Genomic DNA, 18,145 nt, shown 5'->3' with positions numbered 1-18,145 from the left:
AGCCTAGGTGTTGATGTTTTCTATTTAACCTCTTTTGTGTTCTCTGGGTTTTCTGGAATTTTGATTTGGTATCTGTAATTAACTTCAGTTTCTCTCCTCCTTCTAGTATTCCCATTATTTGTATGTTACACCCCTTATAGTTGTTCCATAGGTTTTATATATTCTTTCCCCCCTTTATTTGGCATTTCAGTTTGGGACCTTTCCATTGACATAGCTGCACGCTGACTTACTGTCTCTCCTCAGTTGTGTTTAGCCCATCGAAAGCATGTTTGATTTGTGTTAGTGGTTTTGATTTCTAGCATTTTGCTTTGATTCTTATAGCCAATAGCATATAAATTAACAGTTATCTTAAATTCTTAGTTTTGATAATTCCAAAATATCTGCTGTATATGATTTTGGTTTTGATGCTTGCTTTGTCTCTTTAGAATATAATTTGTCTTGTTTTTTGTCATGCAATGTAATTTTTTGTTGAATACTATATGATTTATTATATAACTAGAGGCCCAATGCACGAAGATTCATGCAAGAATGGGCCTTCCTGACCCTGGCTGCTGGCACCACATTCACTCCGGCCGGAGCCGCCTTTCTGCTCCAGCCTGGAGCCGCCTTTCTGCTCCGGCTCGGAGCTGCCTTTCCACCTTCCCACACTGCCCAGAGGCCCAGAGTGGCTGGGGTGGTGCGAAACGCCTGAATCGTCGCCATGGCGATGATGCAAGCGTCCTGCCCCGCCCCTGGCCACTTGGTGCCTGCGTATGCAAATTAACCCGCCATCTTTGTTGGGTTAATTTGCATACTCACTCCTGATTGGCTGGTGGGCGTCTCGAAGGTATGGTCAATTTGCATCTTACTCTTTTATTAATGTAGATAGGAACTCAGGTAAATAGTTATCTGGCTTGTATTTATGCCATGTTTAATGTTTGCTAGGTGTGTTTGTATTGTTTGTATGTGTTAGAGGCTTGATTTTCCTCTCGTTTCCTCGTCTTTCTGGTTGTTTTAGGGTTTCCCTAGAAACTCCTTACAGTCTGTGTCTTGCAGCTCTCTCACTTGTCATCTGTTTTTATCCTGGAACCTTGTTGATGTGGTGATAAGGTACTGGGGAATGGACATGTGTTCTATAAATCTCAATTGTTGTAGTGGACCAGGTTATGATCTTCAGAGAAGTTTTAGTATTTTCCCCCCTTACTTTTAAGTCGGGAAGGCTAGCTGGGACTGGAGTTGTCTAATTGTCCTTACTCTAGGTCAGACAAGGCTCTAATACAGTAGTTTCCCTTGGAGGCAAGTCTTTGTTAAGGAGAACTGATTGCTCTGGGCATATCCACTTTACCTCTCCCCCAGCCCAAAACTGGAAGGAATTTTTTTTTCTGAAAATAATCTGGTGGAGTTCCCAAGGTAAAACTCATGAATATGTGGAGGCTTCTTTAAGATGGGAAAGATTTTGCCTAGGTGGCGTGGCTCAGTGGTAAGCATCAACCTATGAACTAGGAGGTCATGGTTCGATTCCCAGTCAAGGCACTTGCCCAAGTTGCAGGTTTGATCCCCAATGTGGAGTGTGCAGGAGGCATCTGATCAGTGATTCTCATCATTGATGTTTCTATCTCTCCCTCTCCCTCTCTGAAATAAATAAAAATATATTAAAAAAAGGGGGGGGGGAAGGATTTTAAAGCTCAAGCTAGCTTACTTACACAAATATCTTTAAAATATTCCTACCAGTTACCGTCTTCAGAGGCTCCTGCTCCTGGCAAGCCCAATCTGATTCTTTTCAATTTTCCTGGAGGCTTTTTGCTTTGTGAACTCAGTTTTCTGATGACTCTAAGAAGAGTTGTTGATTTTCAGTTTGTTCACTTTTTTCCTTGTTTTGAGGATAAGTGACAAATATCAAGCTCTTTACATATTGGAGCTGAAATCAGAAGTCCTCTTGTTTATGTTTTGACAATGAGTTTCATTGAGACATAATTCACATACCATAAAAATTTACACTTAAAAACATACTTTGGTTAGTTTTTAGTGTATCAGAGTTGCACAACCCTTACCACTGTTTAATTTTAGAACATTTTCATCACCTGAAAAAGAAATCCTATCCCCATTAGCAGTCACTTCTCCCAGTCTTAGGCGACCACTTACCTATTTTGTTTTTATAGAGTTTCTTATACTGGATATTTCATATAAAGGGAATCATGCAATTTGTGACCATTTTTGTTTTTTACTTATTTATCTTTGCATGTTTTCAAGGTTCATTCATGCTATAGCATTTATCAATAATCTTTTCCCCATTGTTGCAAAATAATATCCCATTGTAAGGATATATATAACATTTTGTTTATCCATTCATCAGTAGGTAGAAACACTTTTTTTGCCTATTATGAATAATGTTTTCACAAACATTCGTGTAATAGTTTTGTGTGGATTTATTTTCATTTCTCCTGGGTAGATGTCTAAGAGTTGGATTGCTGGTCTTAGGGAAACTCATTTCAAGTTGTGAGTTTTTCTTAGTGGTTGCTCTGGAGGGTTACTGAGATAATAACTTAATATAATTTAGATTAATAATATCAACTTGATTTTAATAGCATATTAAACTTTGGTCCATATTATCTCCATTTTCTTCCGTCTCCTTTATGGTATTGTCATAAAAGTGTAGCTTTATACAGTTCAAGCCCAGAGAGTTATAATTATTGCTTTATATTCATTTTTCATGCCTCTGCCTTCTGGCTTTCATGATTTCTGGTGAGAAATCTGTTGGTAATTTAATTAGGTTACTAGTACATAGCATTAACAATATAAAGTAGTAATAGTAACCTAATTCCTATCTATAATAGGAATTAAACTAATCTAGTCCTCTTAGTTCTGTTGTTGGATATTTGGTACAACTGTTATCTACTTAACAATGCTAATAAATGTATAATTTGAAATTATGTATTGACATATTGTTCTGAAAAGTATCCACGACCATTTCCTTTTTTAAACACATAGTACCACAATAATAAATTTATTGTGCATGTGCTTAAATCTTGTCACTCCTTCCCTCTTGTTGAATTTGAGCGTGTTTTTATATGTCATGCAACAGCTCAAACATCTACCAGCTATCTTGGTTCACTGTGTTATAAGCCACACCCATGCATATCCGGTGTTACAATTTTTCCCTTCTCAGATAACTTTCTTTCCACCACTTTGAAATAATTTACAAGCTGTAATCTTTATGTCACCCACTTCCCCAAGTAAACTTCAGATCTTTTTCAGTGTAATATGCCATGTTTATTGTAGTATTCTTTTTAACAACTTGTGTAAAACTTTTTATTGAATTTTGAGTTTAAATTGGGTTCTTAACTTTTGTGTGTGTTTGTGTTACTGGTGAAGTTTTGGAACACTGTTCTTAACCCTATTTTTCCCCATAAACACTGTAGATTTATTTATTGCATGATTTTGTTTAGCATGGTGATTTTAAGGAACTTAAATGTTGTGATATAGCAAAACTAATTGCTTTACCTCATATCTATCCATTCATTGGTCCATCTTACTTTTTGATGCATTTCAAATAGACTTCACACCAAATCACTGCATTATGTATATTTTATTTTATTTTTTAATATATTTTTATTGATTTCAGAGAGGAAGGTAGAAGGAGAGAGAGAGAGAAACATCAGCAATGAGAAAGAATCATTGATTGGCTGCTTCCTGCACGCCCTCCACTGGGGATTGAGTCCGCAACCTGGGCATGGGCCCTGACCGGGAATCAAACCATGACCTTCTGGTTCATAGGTTGACACTCAACCACTGAGCCACGCCAGCTGGGCTGCAGTATACATATTAATTAGAATTCTATATTGTTCACTCTTTTAATATTTATGTACAGCGAAATACACAAATTTTAAGTGTACTACTTGGTGACTTTTGCAGATACTTAGACCTGTGAAATCGAAACTCCTGTCAAAATATAGAACAATACTATCATCCTCAGAAATGTTCCCTTGTGCTATTTTCCAGTGAGGCTCTGTCTTTAGCTTCTCATTTTGTCTGATTTTACAACTTAATATGAAAGGAATCATATGATTCACTATAACATTTTTTAGATCATCCATATTGCATGTATCAGTAATTCACTTTTTTATTTCTTATTTTAATTGAATTTATTGGGGTGACATCTATACTAATAAAAGGGTAATATGCTAATAGACCGGACGTCTTTCGGACAAAGCCACGTGGTGGGGGCCGAGGCAGAGGCAGTTAGGGGCAATCCGGCAGGCAGGGAGGCAAGTGGTTAGGCGCCAGAGGTCCCGGATTGCGAGAGGGATGTCTGATTGCCGGTTTAGGCCTGATCCCTGTAAACTGGCAGTAGGACATCCTTCGAGGGGTCCCAGATTGGAGAGGGTGCAGGCTGGGCTGAGGGACACCTTCCCTTCCCCCCCACCCCCACCCGTGTACGAATTTTGTGCACTGGGCCTATAGTTGTTTAATAAAATTATATAAGTTTCAGGTGTACACTTCTTTAATACATCATCAGTGTATTGTATTGTGTGTTCACCACCACAAGGTAAGTCTCCTTCCATCACCATTTATTCTCCTTTTACCCTCTTCTACCTCCACCCATCCCCCTTTTCCTCTGGTAATCGCCATACTCTTGTCTGTGTCTGAGGTTTGTTTTGTTTTTTTCTTAATCCCTTCATCTTTTTCACAACCACCCCTCCCTTTGACAGCTGACAATCTGTTCTCTGTATCTATGAGTCTATTTCTATTTTGTTTGTTTATTTTGTTCATTAGATTCATCATATGAGAGGAATCATATGGTACTTGCCTTTCTCTGACTGGCTTATTTCCCTTAACATAGTACTCTCCAGGTTCATCCACGCTATTGCAAAGTGTAAGATTTCCTTCTTTTTTATGGTCAAGTAGTAGTCCATTGTGTAAATGTACCACAGCTTTTTTATCCACTCACCTACTGATGAGCACTTGGGCTGCTTCTAAATCTTGGCTATTGTAAATAATGCTGCAATGAATGTAAGGGTGCATCTATTCTTTTGAATTCGTGTTTTGGGTTTCTTTGATCCCAGAAGTGAAATCACTAGGTCATAAGGTTGTTCCATTTTTAACTTTTTGAGGTAACTCCATACTACTTTCCTCAGTGGCTGGAGCAATCTGCATTCCCACCAACAGTGCACGAGGGTTGTCTTTTCTTTGAATCCTTGCCAACACTTGTTGTTTGATGGCTTATTGATGATAGCGATTCTGACAGGTGTGAGCTGATATCACATGTGGTTTTAATTGGCATTTCTCTGATGATAAGTGATGTTGAGTATCTTTTCATATGTCTATTAGCCATCTGTATGTGCTCTTTGGGGAAGTGTCTATTCAGGTCGTTTGTCTTGGATTGTTTGTTTGTTTTTTGTTTTAACTTGTATACGTTCTTTATAAATTTTGGATATAAACCCCTTCCATTCATTGGGTTGTCTTTTCGTTTTGTTGATGGTTTTCTTTGTTGTGCAAAACCTTTTTAGTTTGATATAGTCCTATTAGTTAATTTTTATTTTTGCTTCCCTTGCCTGAGGAGATGTATCAGAAAAAATATTGCTAAGAGAAATGTCAGACATTTTACTGCCTATGTTTTCTTGTAGGATTTTTATGGTTTTGAGTATGACCTTTAAGTCTTTTATCCAGTTTGAGTTTATTCCTGTGTATGGTGTAAGTTAATGGCCGAGTTTCATTTTTTTGCATGGACCTGTCCAATTTTCCCAATAGTATTTATTGAATAGACAGTCTTTACCCATTGTATGTTCTTGCCTCTTATGTCAAATATCAATTGACTGTAAAGGTGTAGGTTTATTTCTGGGCTCTTTATTCTGTTCCATTTATCTATATGTCTGTTTTTTTATGCCAGTACCATGCTGTTTTGATTAATAATGGCCTTGTAGTACAGTTTGATGTCAGATAGCATGTGCCTCCAACTTTATTCTTCTATCTCAAGATAGTTATGGCTTTTTGGGGTCTTTTGTGTGTTCATATAGATTTTTGAAATATTCTAGTCTGTGAAATATGCCATTGGTATCTTGATAGGAATTGTGCTGCATCTATAGATTGTTTTGGGAAGTATGAACATTTTAATGTTGTTCTTCCTATCCATGAACATGTTATATGTTTCCACTTATTTGCATCTTCTGCAGTTTAGTGTTTCAGTGCCTTATACTTTTCTGAGTACAGGTCTTTTATCTCCTTGCTTAAATTTATTCCTAGGTATTTTATTTGTGACGCAGTCATAAATGGGATTGTTTTCTTAGTTTCCCTTTCTGATAGTTCATTATTGGTGTCTAAAAATGCAACTGATTTCTGGATATTTATTTGTGCCCTGCTACTTTACTAAATTATTAATTCTAAAGTTTTTTTTGTGTGGAATCATTAGAGTTCTCTATATACAGTATGTCATCTGCAAATAATGAAAATCCTACTTTATTTCTTTCCAATTTGGATGCCTTTTATTTCTTGTCTTATTGCTGTGGCTAGGATTTCCAGTACTATGTTGAATAAGAGGGTGAAAGTGACATCCCTATCTTACTGATTTTTTTAAATAAGTATTGTTCAGATTATTACAGTTGTTCCTATTTTTCTCCCCATAGCTCCCCTCCACCTGGTTCCCACCCCACCCCATGCCCTTACCCCCCCCATTGTCCTCATCCATAGGTATTCGATTTTTGTCCAGTCTCTCCCTGCACCTCCCACACCCCCTTCTCTCCCGAGAATTGTCAGTCCACTCCCTTTCCATGCCCCTGATTCTATTCCATTCACCAGTTTATTCTGTTCATCAGATTTTTTATTCATTTGATTTTTAGATTCACTTGTTGAAAGATATGTATTTGTTGTCACTTTGTTGTTCATAATTTTTATCTTTACCTTTTTCTTCTTCCGCTTCTTAAAGAATACCCTTCAGCATTTCATATTATACTGGTTTGGCGGTGATGAACTCCTTTAGCTTGTTCTTATCTGTGAAGCTCTTTATCTGACCTTCAGTTCTAAATGATAGCTTTGCTGGGTAGAGTAATCTTGGTTGTAGGTTCTTGCTATTCATAATTTTGAATATTTCTTGCCACTCCCTTCTGGCCTGCATAGTTTCTATTGAGAAATCAGCTGACGTCTTACGGGTACCTACTCCTTTGTAGGTAACTGTTTTTCTCTTGCTGCTTTTAATATTCTCTTTTTGTCTTTTGCCCTTGGCATTTTAATTATGATGTGTCTTGGTGTGGTCCTCTTTGGATTCCTTTTGTTTGGGGTTCTCTGTGCTTCCTGGACTTGTAAGTCTATTTCTTTCACCAGGTGGGGGAAGTTTTCTGTCATTATTTCTTCAAATAGGTTTTCAATATCTTGCCCTCTCTCTTCTTCTGGTACCCCTATAATTCGGATGTTGGTATGCTTGAAGTTGTCCCAGAGGCTCCTTACACTATCTTCAAATTTTTGGATGCTTTTTTCTTTTTGCTTTTCCGATTGGGTGTTTTTTGCTTCTTCGTATTTCAAATCTTTGACTTGATTCTTGCGATCCTCTAGTCTGCTGTTGGATCTCTGTATATTATTGTTTATTTTAGTCAGTGTATGCTTAATTTCTAGTTGGTCCCTTTTCATATCCTCAAGGGTCTCACTAAATTTATTGGCAGTTTCTAGAAAATTCTTGAAAAACCTTATAACCGTGATTTTGAACTCTATATCCAGTAGTTTGCTTTTCTCCATTTTTGTCATTTGTGGCCTGTTTCTTTGTCTTCACATTTTGGCTGCTTCCCTGTGTTGATAGAGTGGCTTTGTGTGCTAGGTGTCCTATAGGGCCCAGTGGCTCAGCCTCCCCTGTTACCCGAGGTGGACATTCTTGGTGCACCCCTTTGTGGACTGTGTGCACAGTCTTGTTGTAGTTAAGCCTTGATTGATGTTGATATCACTGGGAGGAATTGACCTCCAGACCAATTGGCTGTGAGGGCCAGCTGTGTCTACAATGAGAGAACTTCTGTATTGGAGACACCCTGCTGTGTTGGAGACACCCTTATGGGGCAGGACTTGCTTCAGTAGGGCTTTGGTGCTCACTGAGTCTGCCCCCTGAGTGTGTCTCTTAATGGATCTGAAGAGTTGTAATCTGGTGTGGTCTCACTTTGACCACTGGGTGCACTGGTTCTTGGATCTCCAAGGAGGTGCTAAGTCAACCCCTGCCTGAGGCCACCCATCTTGTTTGGGACTCTGTGCTACTTGGACTTGTGTGTCTTTTTCCTTCACCAGGTTAGGTAAGTTTTTAGTCATTTAATGAAATAGGTTCTCGGTCCCTTTCTCTCTCTTTTCTCCTTCTGGTACCCCTATGATGCAGATGTTGTTATGTTACTCCAAAGGTTTCTTAAACTATTATTATTTTTCCTGCTCTGATTGTGTTTTTTTCTACTGTGTCTTCCAAATTGCTGATTTGATCCTCTACTTCTAACCTTTGGTTTATTCCTTCTGGTGTATTCTTCATTTCAGATGTTGTATTCTTCTTTTCTGACTGATTCAATTTTATGGGTTCGTTGTCTTTTTTCATGCTGTTATAGTTCTCACTAAGTTCCTTGAGTATCTTTAGAACCATATTTTTCAATTCTATATCTGATACATTGCTTGCCTCCATTTCATTTAGCTCTTTTTCTATAGATTTCTCCTGTTCTTACATCATAACATTTTGGGGTATGTTATCTTGTGTCCCCATTTTGGCTACCTGTTTGTGCTTGTTTCTTTGTATTAGGTAGATCTGCCATGACTCCCAGTCTTGGTAGGATGGCCTTATGTAGTAGGTGTCCTGTTGGATCCAGTGGCCCAGTCTTGCTCACCTGAGGTTGGTGCTCCAGGAATGTCCGTTGTATGGGTTATGTAGGCTCTCCTTTTGTAGTTGAGTCTTGATTGCTATTGTCCCACTTGTGCATGTGGTCAACCCTCAGGCTGTTTGACTGAGGATCAACCCCGACCACAGTGTTACAAGCTGCTGTGATGATGCCGTCCATGTGAAGCAGAATTTGCCTCAGTGGGGTCTGGTGCCTGCCTAGATCTCCCGTTGGATATGTCTTTTGTGAAACTAGTTAGATTCTTGCTCTGGTATTGTCTGAAGCTGGCCACTGGGTGTGTTGGTTCTGGGCCTTCTTGGGAGGGACTCTGGTGCAGGCCAATGTCACATGGTGCCTATAACTGGCCCTGGGCAACCTGTTTAGGGCTGCAAAGCAATCCAAAGTTTTTGGCTTCCTCTGCTCTGGGAAGGACCAAGTTGTGCACCAAGGCCAGCTTTTACCAGTACTGGCCTGAGAGCAGGTCAGCAAAAGTCCCAAGACACTTGCAAATCCACCTCCGCCTGCCTCTGCCTGCTGGCTGCCTGTTAGGCTCAGTCAATGAAAGAGTCCCTGGCTTTACTCAAGTTGCATGAGGTAGGCTCTCAGTGAGTCACCAGGTAGAGGTGAGTGATATTTACCAGATTGATACAGGTTCATACCCAGTGAGTGACAGTGCTGGTTCTGAGGCCACTAAGCAAAAGCTCCAGGGTACACCAATTCTAGATGCCACCTATGAGGTGCCTCCAGACCATTGTGGTGGAGTGGGGTCTCCCAGAGTTATGAAGGGTGAGACCAGCAGAGTTTATCAGGCCCAAACAGATCAAGATTTGGCATGTGAAGGGAGGGGGAGAGCTTTTCACTGGTCAGGTGTGTGAGGGAAAAATTTCCCCCATCCTAGAGACACACAATTCAGTCTGTCCCACATTCTGCCAGGAGCCTATTTTCGGCAGGGTGGAACCATTAGGAGTGGGGAAGGTGGGGTTAGAAGATCTGTGAGGGTTGATTTGCCAATTTGGTTCATGAGAAAATAGGGGGGATGGTCCCCTCCCCAAAGCTGTATACAAGCATGTCAAACTCACAGCCCGCCGGCCACAAGTTTGACATGTTTGCTGTACAACTTAGTCACTGACACCGCCTGAGTCTGCCCAGACCTCTACACCCTGGCCCAGGCACTGACTCCTCAGCTTGGCACGAGTTCTACAGGGAGGTAGGAGAGGTAGTTCAGAGGATGGGGCTGTTGTTTTCCCCCAGGCTGATGCTTAGCAGTTGAGTGTCCCACATAAGAAAGATGGTGTCTGCGGTTTGTGTGAGGGGGGACTCGGTCTCCATTTTATTTCTGAATAGAATGTCCCACAACTTGTGTATCCATTAATTTATTGATAGATACCCAGCTGTTTTAGAATTTTACCTATTGTGAATAAAGCTGCTATGAACATATTTGTACACATCTTTAAGTTGCATATGTGCTTTCTTTTCTCTTTATGAGTGGAATTGCTGGGTCTTGGGGTATGTACATGTTAGTTTTTATGAAAAACTGCCAGACATTATTGTAGAGAAGTGGTACTATTTAAAATGTCCACCAACAATATACGGAAGTTCTTATTGTATCATATTCTTAGCAATACTGATGTTGTCAATCCTTTAAATTTTAAACATTCTGCTGAGTGTATAGTGGTATCTCAATGTGTTTTTAATTTGCATTTCCCTGTTGATTAATTGTGTATAGAGCAATTTTATATGCTGCTTGGTTATTTGCAGTATCTTACTTTGTAGATTGTCTAGTCAGATCTCTTGTCCATTTAAAAATATTGGATTATCTTATGTCGTGAGCAGAAGTTCTTGGTTTTGGTAAAGTCTAATTTATGAGTTTATTATTTTGTAGTTCTTGTTTTCTGTGGTCTAATAAATCTTTGCTTTATCTCCATTTGATTAGGTTATCTTTAGAAGTTTTGTCATATTTTTTTTGGTTTGTTTTGTTACTCCTCACCTGAAGGATATTTTCCCCATTGCTTTTCAGAGAGAGTGGAAGGGAAGGAGGGGAGGGGAGGAGAGAGAGAAAGAGAGAGAGAGAGAAAGAAACATTTATGTGAAAGAGACACATTGACAGTTGCCTCCCACATGCACCTCAACCAAGAGGGGTAGGGAGTGAACCCATAACCCAGGATTATGCCCTTGACCAGGAATCAAACCACAACCCTTTGGTTTCGTGGGCTGATGCTCCAACTATTGGCCAACACTGGCCCAGGTTAGAAGTTTTATCATTTTAACTTAAATATTCAGGACTATGATCTATCTTCAGTTGCTTGTGTTTTGTGTGAGTTAGCGATTAATATTCTTTTTTTTTTCCTATGTGGATATTGATTCTATCACTTTTTTTAGAGGAACAATATCCTTTTTATTTGGCACCTATTATATAACATTAAGTGACTATATAATTATGGGTCTCTTTTTTGGGCTCTTAATTCAGTCCATTGATCTATTTGTTGATCCTTATGCCAGTGCTACACTTTGTTGATTACTCTGTTTTATGCTAAATCTTGAGGTCATTCTGTGTTAAGTCCTACAACTATATTATTTATTAAGTTTTTTTAAAAAATATTTTAGATCCTGTACATTTCTATAATAAATATTGGAATCAGCCTATGACTGGCCCTGGTCAAAACCTCCTAGTATGATTATGATTTGGATTGCATTGATTCTAAAGATCAATTTGAAGAGAATTGCAGCCTAAATAATACTGAGTCTTTCAGTCTCTACACATTATATATTTCTCCATTTATTTAAATCTTTTAAAATTCCCCTTAGCAATGTTTGGTAATTTTTAGTAAAGGTATTGCATGTCTTATGTTCAGTTCTGAAGTGTTTTATATTTTCTGGTGTTACTGTACATGTATGTGTTTTTTTAATTTCCTTTTCCGAGTGTTTGCTTTAGTATATACAAGTACAATAGTAACCTTGCATCCTGCAACCTTGTTAAATTCATTTAATTCTGATAAGTTTGTAGGTTCCTTAGGGCTTTTTAAATAAATTTATAAATGAACATTTCTCCTACAGATAAAGTTTGTTTTATATCTTCCTTTTTATTATTTATGCCTTTTATTTCTCTTTATTGTGTTATTGAAATGGCTAAGATTTGCAGTACAATTTTGAATATAAGTAGTGACAGATGGCATTCTTGTCTTATTCTTAGGGGAATAACATTCAATATTTTACTATTAAATATGCTAGCTGCACGTTTTTTGTAAATGTAGGTTGAGGAAGTTCCCTTGATTTCTAGTTTGCTAAGAATTTTTATTGTGAATGGGTGTTGAATTCTGTTAAATAATTTTTTCCTGCAACGATTTAAATGATCATACGTGTTTTTGCCTAATTAAGTAAAATACATTGATTCATGTTTGTTAAATCAACCTAGCATTCCTGGGTTAAATGCTACCTGATATTTATATATTATTAGAGGCCCAGCACACATGATTTCATGCGCAAGTAGCTCGCTTCCACTTGCCTCAGCTGGCCACCCCACCCATTGCCACTCATAGCTCACGCCCTGCCCTCTGCCGCTTGTAGCCCTCTGCCCTCCGCTGCTCATAGCTCTCTGCCGCTAGTAGCTCACGCCCCGCCCGCTGCAATAGCCGCTGCTCATTTGGTCGTGATGGCGTGACAGCCACGGGCCTTTTATTAATATAGACTAGTGGCCCGGTGCACGAAATTCATGCACAGAGGAGGGGTTCCCTCAGCCCAGCATGCACCCTCTCCAATCGGGGACCCCTTGGGGGATGGGGCCTAAACCGGCAGTCAGACATCCTTCTCGCAATATGGTACCGCTGGCTCCTAACCGCTCACCTGCCTGCCTGCCTGATTACCCCTAACCTCTCTGCCTGCCTGCCTGATCACCCCTAACCTCTCTGCCTGCCTGCCTGATTGCCCCTAACTGCCCTCCCCTCCTGATCTCGCCCCCAACTGCTCTCCCCTGCCGGCTTGATCTCGCCCCCAACTGCCTCTGCCTGCCTGATCACCCCTAACTGTCCTCCCCTGCCAGCCTGATCTCGCCCCCAACTTCCCTCCCCTGCTGGCCTGATCTCACCCCCAACTGTCCTTCCCTGCCAACCTGATCGCCCCCAACTGCCTCTGCCTGCCTGTTCACCCCTAATTGCCCTCCTCTGCCAGCCTGATCTCGCTCCCAACTGCCCTCCGCTGCCGGCCTGATCACCCCCAACTGCCCTCCCCTGCTGGCCTGATCTCGCCCCCAACTGCTCTCCCCTGCCGGCCTGATCGCCCCTAACTGCCCTCCCCTACCAGCCTGATCTCGGCCCCAACTGCCCTCCCCTGCAGGCCTGATCTCGCCCCCAATTGCCCTCCTCTGCTGGCCAATTTGGTTCGTTTCTATGCCACTCAGTGTCAAAAGCTCCACCTCCTAGGCAGTCATTGGCTCCTCACAGTTGACCCAGATTTGGTTCTGATTGGTCGGTTTCTATGCCAGTCAGCATCTCTGGGCCTATGAACAGGGCCTGATCATAAAGGTGGGGCTGATCAGCAGCCCTGGTGGAGGCCTGGAGAGAAATGGAGGCGTGGCTGCTGGCCCAGCCTGGAGAGAAAGAGAGAGGCAAGTGCTGATCAATAGCTGCCACACAGGCTACGGATCAGACCCTGCTTCTCTCTTCAGGCCTCTCTCCAGGCCTGATTCGCAGCACTCTTGGCAGTCAGTGCTGAGTCACCAAGCCTGCAGCCACAGCAGTCAGTGCTGGGTTGCCATGGCAACCCAGCACTGACTGCAGGACTGACTTCTGGTTGATGGACCCAGAAATCAGTTTTTATATATTAGGATTATTATTTTGATATATTTCTAGAATTCCATCTTAATTTACCTAGTGGCTTTTTAACTATATCTTTTTGAAGTTTTTTAGTGTTTGCTCTGGATATTGTATTATATATGCCTGTTTTCATAATCTGCTGAGAATGTTGTATCATTTCACATAAAATGTAGAAACTTCCAATTATATAGGTTCATTGGCTCCCTCTTGTTTTTGCTGTAGTTGTCATATGTATTACATCTACATGTCTTATAAACTGTATAGTACATGTTGTTTTGCTTTGAAGAGTGATATGTTTTAAGAAAATTAAGAGTGAAATCAATCTTTTATTACGTACCCATGTGTGAGTTATTTCCAGTGCTCTTTATTACTTTCTGAAAGTCCAACTATCTGATGTCATTTCATTTCAATTTGGCAGACTTACTTTGGCATTTTTCTTAGTGCGGGTGTGCTAGTAACACATTCTATTATTTTTGTTTTATCTGAAAATGTTTTTATTTTATTTCCATTCTTGAAGGTTATTTCTGTGAATATAACACCCTGTATTGGCAAGGATCTCCCACTTCCCTTTCTGTACTTTTATATATTTAATTCCACTATTTTCTGGATTTCGTATTTTCTTGTGAGATGTCAGTGAATATTCAGAGTTTAGTAGATATTGTGTACAGAATAACAGCAACTAAAAATGAAGGTAATTTTATATTTTAATATTTTAGAGGTCACTTAAGGTTCTAATTTTATTGAATTATCTGAAAATATTGTTCAAAAACAGTGTTTAACCATTGTAGGTAGCTCCATGTTTCTGATTTTAATGGAAAGTGTTTCACTGTTGAATATTTTGCTTGCTCTGAATATATTTGGGGAAAAAGTGTGTCATACTTAAGTAGTTTACTTTTATTCTTACTTTATTTGAGTTTTTATTAGGAATCATACCTGAAATTTGTTAAATGCCATTTTAAGTCTTGATACAATCACAGTCAATTAGCTTTTTAACAAATTGGATTCAGATGCTCTTTTATTAGGTTTTCTTTTTGCATCAGTACTGACAAGTATATTGCTTTAGACTTTTCTCTTTTGAACTATCTTTATCAGGTTTTATTAATATTTTATACCACTTTAAAAATTAATTGCATACCTTAATGATTATCTTCTCTTGTATTTCTTTTGTAGAGATAATTTTCTTCTAGTTTCAAAAACTAATAATTAAGAGTCTTATGTTTAGGTGAGTTTTGTCAATTTGCCAAGACACTTTTCAAAAACAGATATATAGATACTCTACAGATTATACTTTTTAGTGTAATTTTATTAAGGATTTCAGATGTTTTTATATGAAATTGACATTTTTTCCAAGTATGTATCTGTTGTTTTGTATTGTTGTATGGTCTGGATTTTTACTGTGTCCTTTCGAAACACTTGTTTCTTTTAAAACAATTTAATTGCTTTTAGAGAGAGGAAAGGAGAGGGGTAGAAGAAACATTGATGAGAGAGAAACATTGATCAGCTGCCTCCTGCACACCCCCTACTGGGGATTGAGCCCGAAACCCCGGCATGTGGTCTGACTAGTAATAGAACCTTGACCTCCTGGTTCATGAACTGACACTCAACCACACCAGCTGGGCCCCATTTGTTTCTTATTTAACATTAGAGGCCCAGTGTATGAAATTTGTGCACTGGTAGGGTCCCTATCAGCTGCCAGCTGCAGGCCAGGGCCTCCCTCCCTTCCCCCAGCCAGATCTGCCCCCCTGGTAGAACTCCTGGGCAACTCCCAGTCGAGGGGATAGTTTGCATAATACGCTTTTATTATATAGGATTTCTTTTTTTCTTTCATAAGCTCCTCAGTACTTTTTGTTAGAAGTCTAAATCCTAAATATGTGTAGATAAATTGGAAAGATTTTTATTGCATGGACGTCTTTTTTTTTTTTTTTTTTTTTTTTGTAGGAGTCCTCTCTGTTTAATAGAGTGCATAATTATTACCAACTAGAGTCGTGCACCAACGGTGGGGTCCCTCGGCCTGGACTGCGGGGATCGGGCCGAAACCTGCGTGGTGCACAGATTCATCCAGGGCATGTCTGGCCTGTCTTGCCCAGTCCAGATCGGGGAGGGACCACGGGATGGCTCCAGGGCTTGTTGGCCTGTCTTGCCCAGTCCCAATCAGCGGGACCCAACAGGAAGCTAACCTGGTCGGAGCATCTGCCCCCAGGTGGTCAGTGCACATCATAGCGACTGGTTGAACAGTCAAACAAACGGTCGGACAGTTAGCATATTAGGCTTTTATTGTATAGGATACTTTGGGTGTGTTTATGAATGATTATTGGAATTTGCTGTGATCTGAGTTTTAGTGCTGCTTAATTTTTCCCTTTTTGCTATTTAAAGAATTGCAATAACTTTTTTAGCTACCGTATGAATTTCAACTTTGTATTGGTTATTTATACATAATATGACTATAATAACCTGCTTTTCTTCCTTTCTATTTTTTTTTTAACAGTTACATGGGAATTGGTCTGTCTGCTCAAGGTGTGAACATGAATAGACTACCAGGTACAGTTGTAATTGAACTATATTGTATAGTCTCATAGCTCTTTGTGGCTAAAACTTTCCATTAATAACTTGAAATAGTAAAGTATATTGATTTTCTGTATTTTTAATCACCTATACTATGAGTTCAAAGTAGAAACTGAGTTAAAATAAATTGAAATTTCTTTGCTATTTGGCATAATTTAATACATATATACCATGCATTTTTTGGTTGTTTTTTGCCTTTTGTTGTTGTTTTCTTTTGTATTTTTAACTTCCAGTACATAGTCATACCAACTTTAAACATTTTAATGTGGTTAGCTCTGTTTGCTACCCAACATATTCTTGGCTTTTAACCCATTTTCAGTTGTTTATATTTCAGTTAATATTCTCATAATGTAGGCCTGATGTTAAAAGTAAATTAAGGAAGGTGTGAATTCATATGTCAGACTGTTTCTCAGAACCATTATTAATCAGATGATTATATTTCTGGTGTTCTATTTACTAATGTTTAAAATTAATTTTGGGGTAAACTTTTTGAAACTAGAAAGCAAAGTAGAAAACTCTTCTATTTTATATTAAACTGTGTGTGTGTATATTTGTGCATGTGTGTGTAAATCAAATCAAACCAAAATTCCTTTTGGTGTATTACCAAAGGAAATATGCATGGAAAATGTGTCTTGCTTTTTTCTTTTTTTTTTTGTTGGTGTCCTCTCAGTTTAATACATGTTTTTGTATTCTGTGTGCTGAGTTCATTTTCCTTAATGTTATAAATAGTGTGTGTGTGTGTGTGTGTGTGTGTGTGTGTGTGTGTGTATTACTTTATTTTATTTTTTTTTTACTGATTTCAGAGAGGAAGGGAAAGGGAGAGAGAAACATCAATGATGAGAGAGAATTGTTGATCGGCTGCCTCCTGCATGGCCCCCCCACTGGGGATGAAGCCCGCAACCAGGGCTTGTTCCCTGATCAGGAACCGAACCGTGACCTCCTGTTTCATAGGTCATGCTCAACCCACTGAGTCTTGCCCAGCGGGCTATAAACTGTATTTTAATAAAGAAATTGTCGTGTAATTGTTGAGAATTTAAATGTACATTTGGGAATTTTATTTCTGTATTATCTGTTGTACTCTTCTTGCTTATTTTCCCATAATCTTTGTGAATAAATTGTAGCACAGTGGAACTTTTCATTTCATTGTAAATATACTGGAACTTTCTCTTTAGGCTGGGATAAACATTCATATGGTTATCATGGGGATGATGGACATTCATTTTGTTCTTCTGGAACGGGACAACCTTATGGACCAACTTTTACGACTGGTGATGTCATTGGCTGTTGTGTTAACCTTATCAACAATACCTGCTTCTACACCAAGAATGGACATAGTTTAGGTACTAAGATAATGTATTGCATGTAAAATAACCAAGTATTGTTATTATCGTACTTGCATTATGATAGTCTTCTTTATAAGTAGATGCCTCTGGAAGCTAGTTCTTTGTTCCTTCCAGGTGAAAGTTGACAAAATGGTGAAAAATTGTATTCTGTGCAGGCACATTGTATCACATGTACAGGAATAACTAAAAATAATTCCTATGCTCAGATATTTATTGTAATAATAGAAGTGTTAAGTGTTTTCTGCTTTGCTTTGAATAAAGCCCTTCACAGTGTGATTCAATTCTCTAGGTTAACAGGTGCTAAGAAAAAGGGCTGTCAGTTTTTAGTCCAGCATGGGGGTAAAATAAAGGAAAAGCTTGATGCTACCAACCAAATGAAGGGCACTGACACATAAAAGGTCATGCCTGCTAACAAAGATTGATAAAGGATGGTGACTATAAGTTCTGCAAAAGGGATCAGAATTAAAACAAGCAGATAACAGCAACACTTCTAAGAATGAAAGACAGGTAGGTGACTAAGAAATAAATAGATTAATGAAAACATGAAGATACCTATTCATTGTAATACTAATAGAAAATTAGGGTTTTTAGTTAAATATGAACTCATAATACTTCAAATTTAAAATTATAT

At 39.0% G+C, this 18,145-nt stretch overlaps 1 protein-coding gene across 1 annotated transcript in view; it reads left to right on the top strand.

Annotated features, from left to right (window-relative positions):
• The window catches only part of RANBP9 (RAN binding protein 9), a 100,276-nt gene that overhangs the window by 42,866 nt on the left and 39,265 nt on the right, over nt 1-18,145 (top strand). Inside the window, exons 3-4 of the mRNA XM_079776259.1 lie at nt 16,095-16,147; nt 17,344-17,511. Coding sequence (XP_079632385.1) covers nt 16,095-16,147; nt 17,344-17,511 — 221 coding nt within the window. The remainder of the gene's footprint in view (nt 1-16,094; nt 16,148-17,343; nt 17,512-18,145) is intronic.

This window comes from Cnephaeus nilssonii (assembly GCF_951640355.1).
Source record: "Cnephaeus nilssonii genome assembly, chromosome: 7".
NCBI classification, from domain to species: Eukaryota; Metazoa; Chordata; class Mammalia; order Chiroptera; family Vespertilionidae; genus Cnephaeus; species Cnephaeus nilssonii.
The sequence above is the reverse complement of the archived record's forward strand: the minus strand, read 5'-3'. Positions and strand labels throughout refer to the sequence as shown.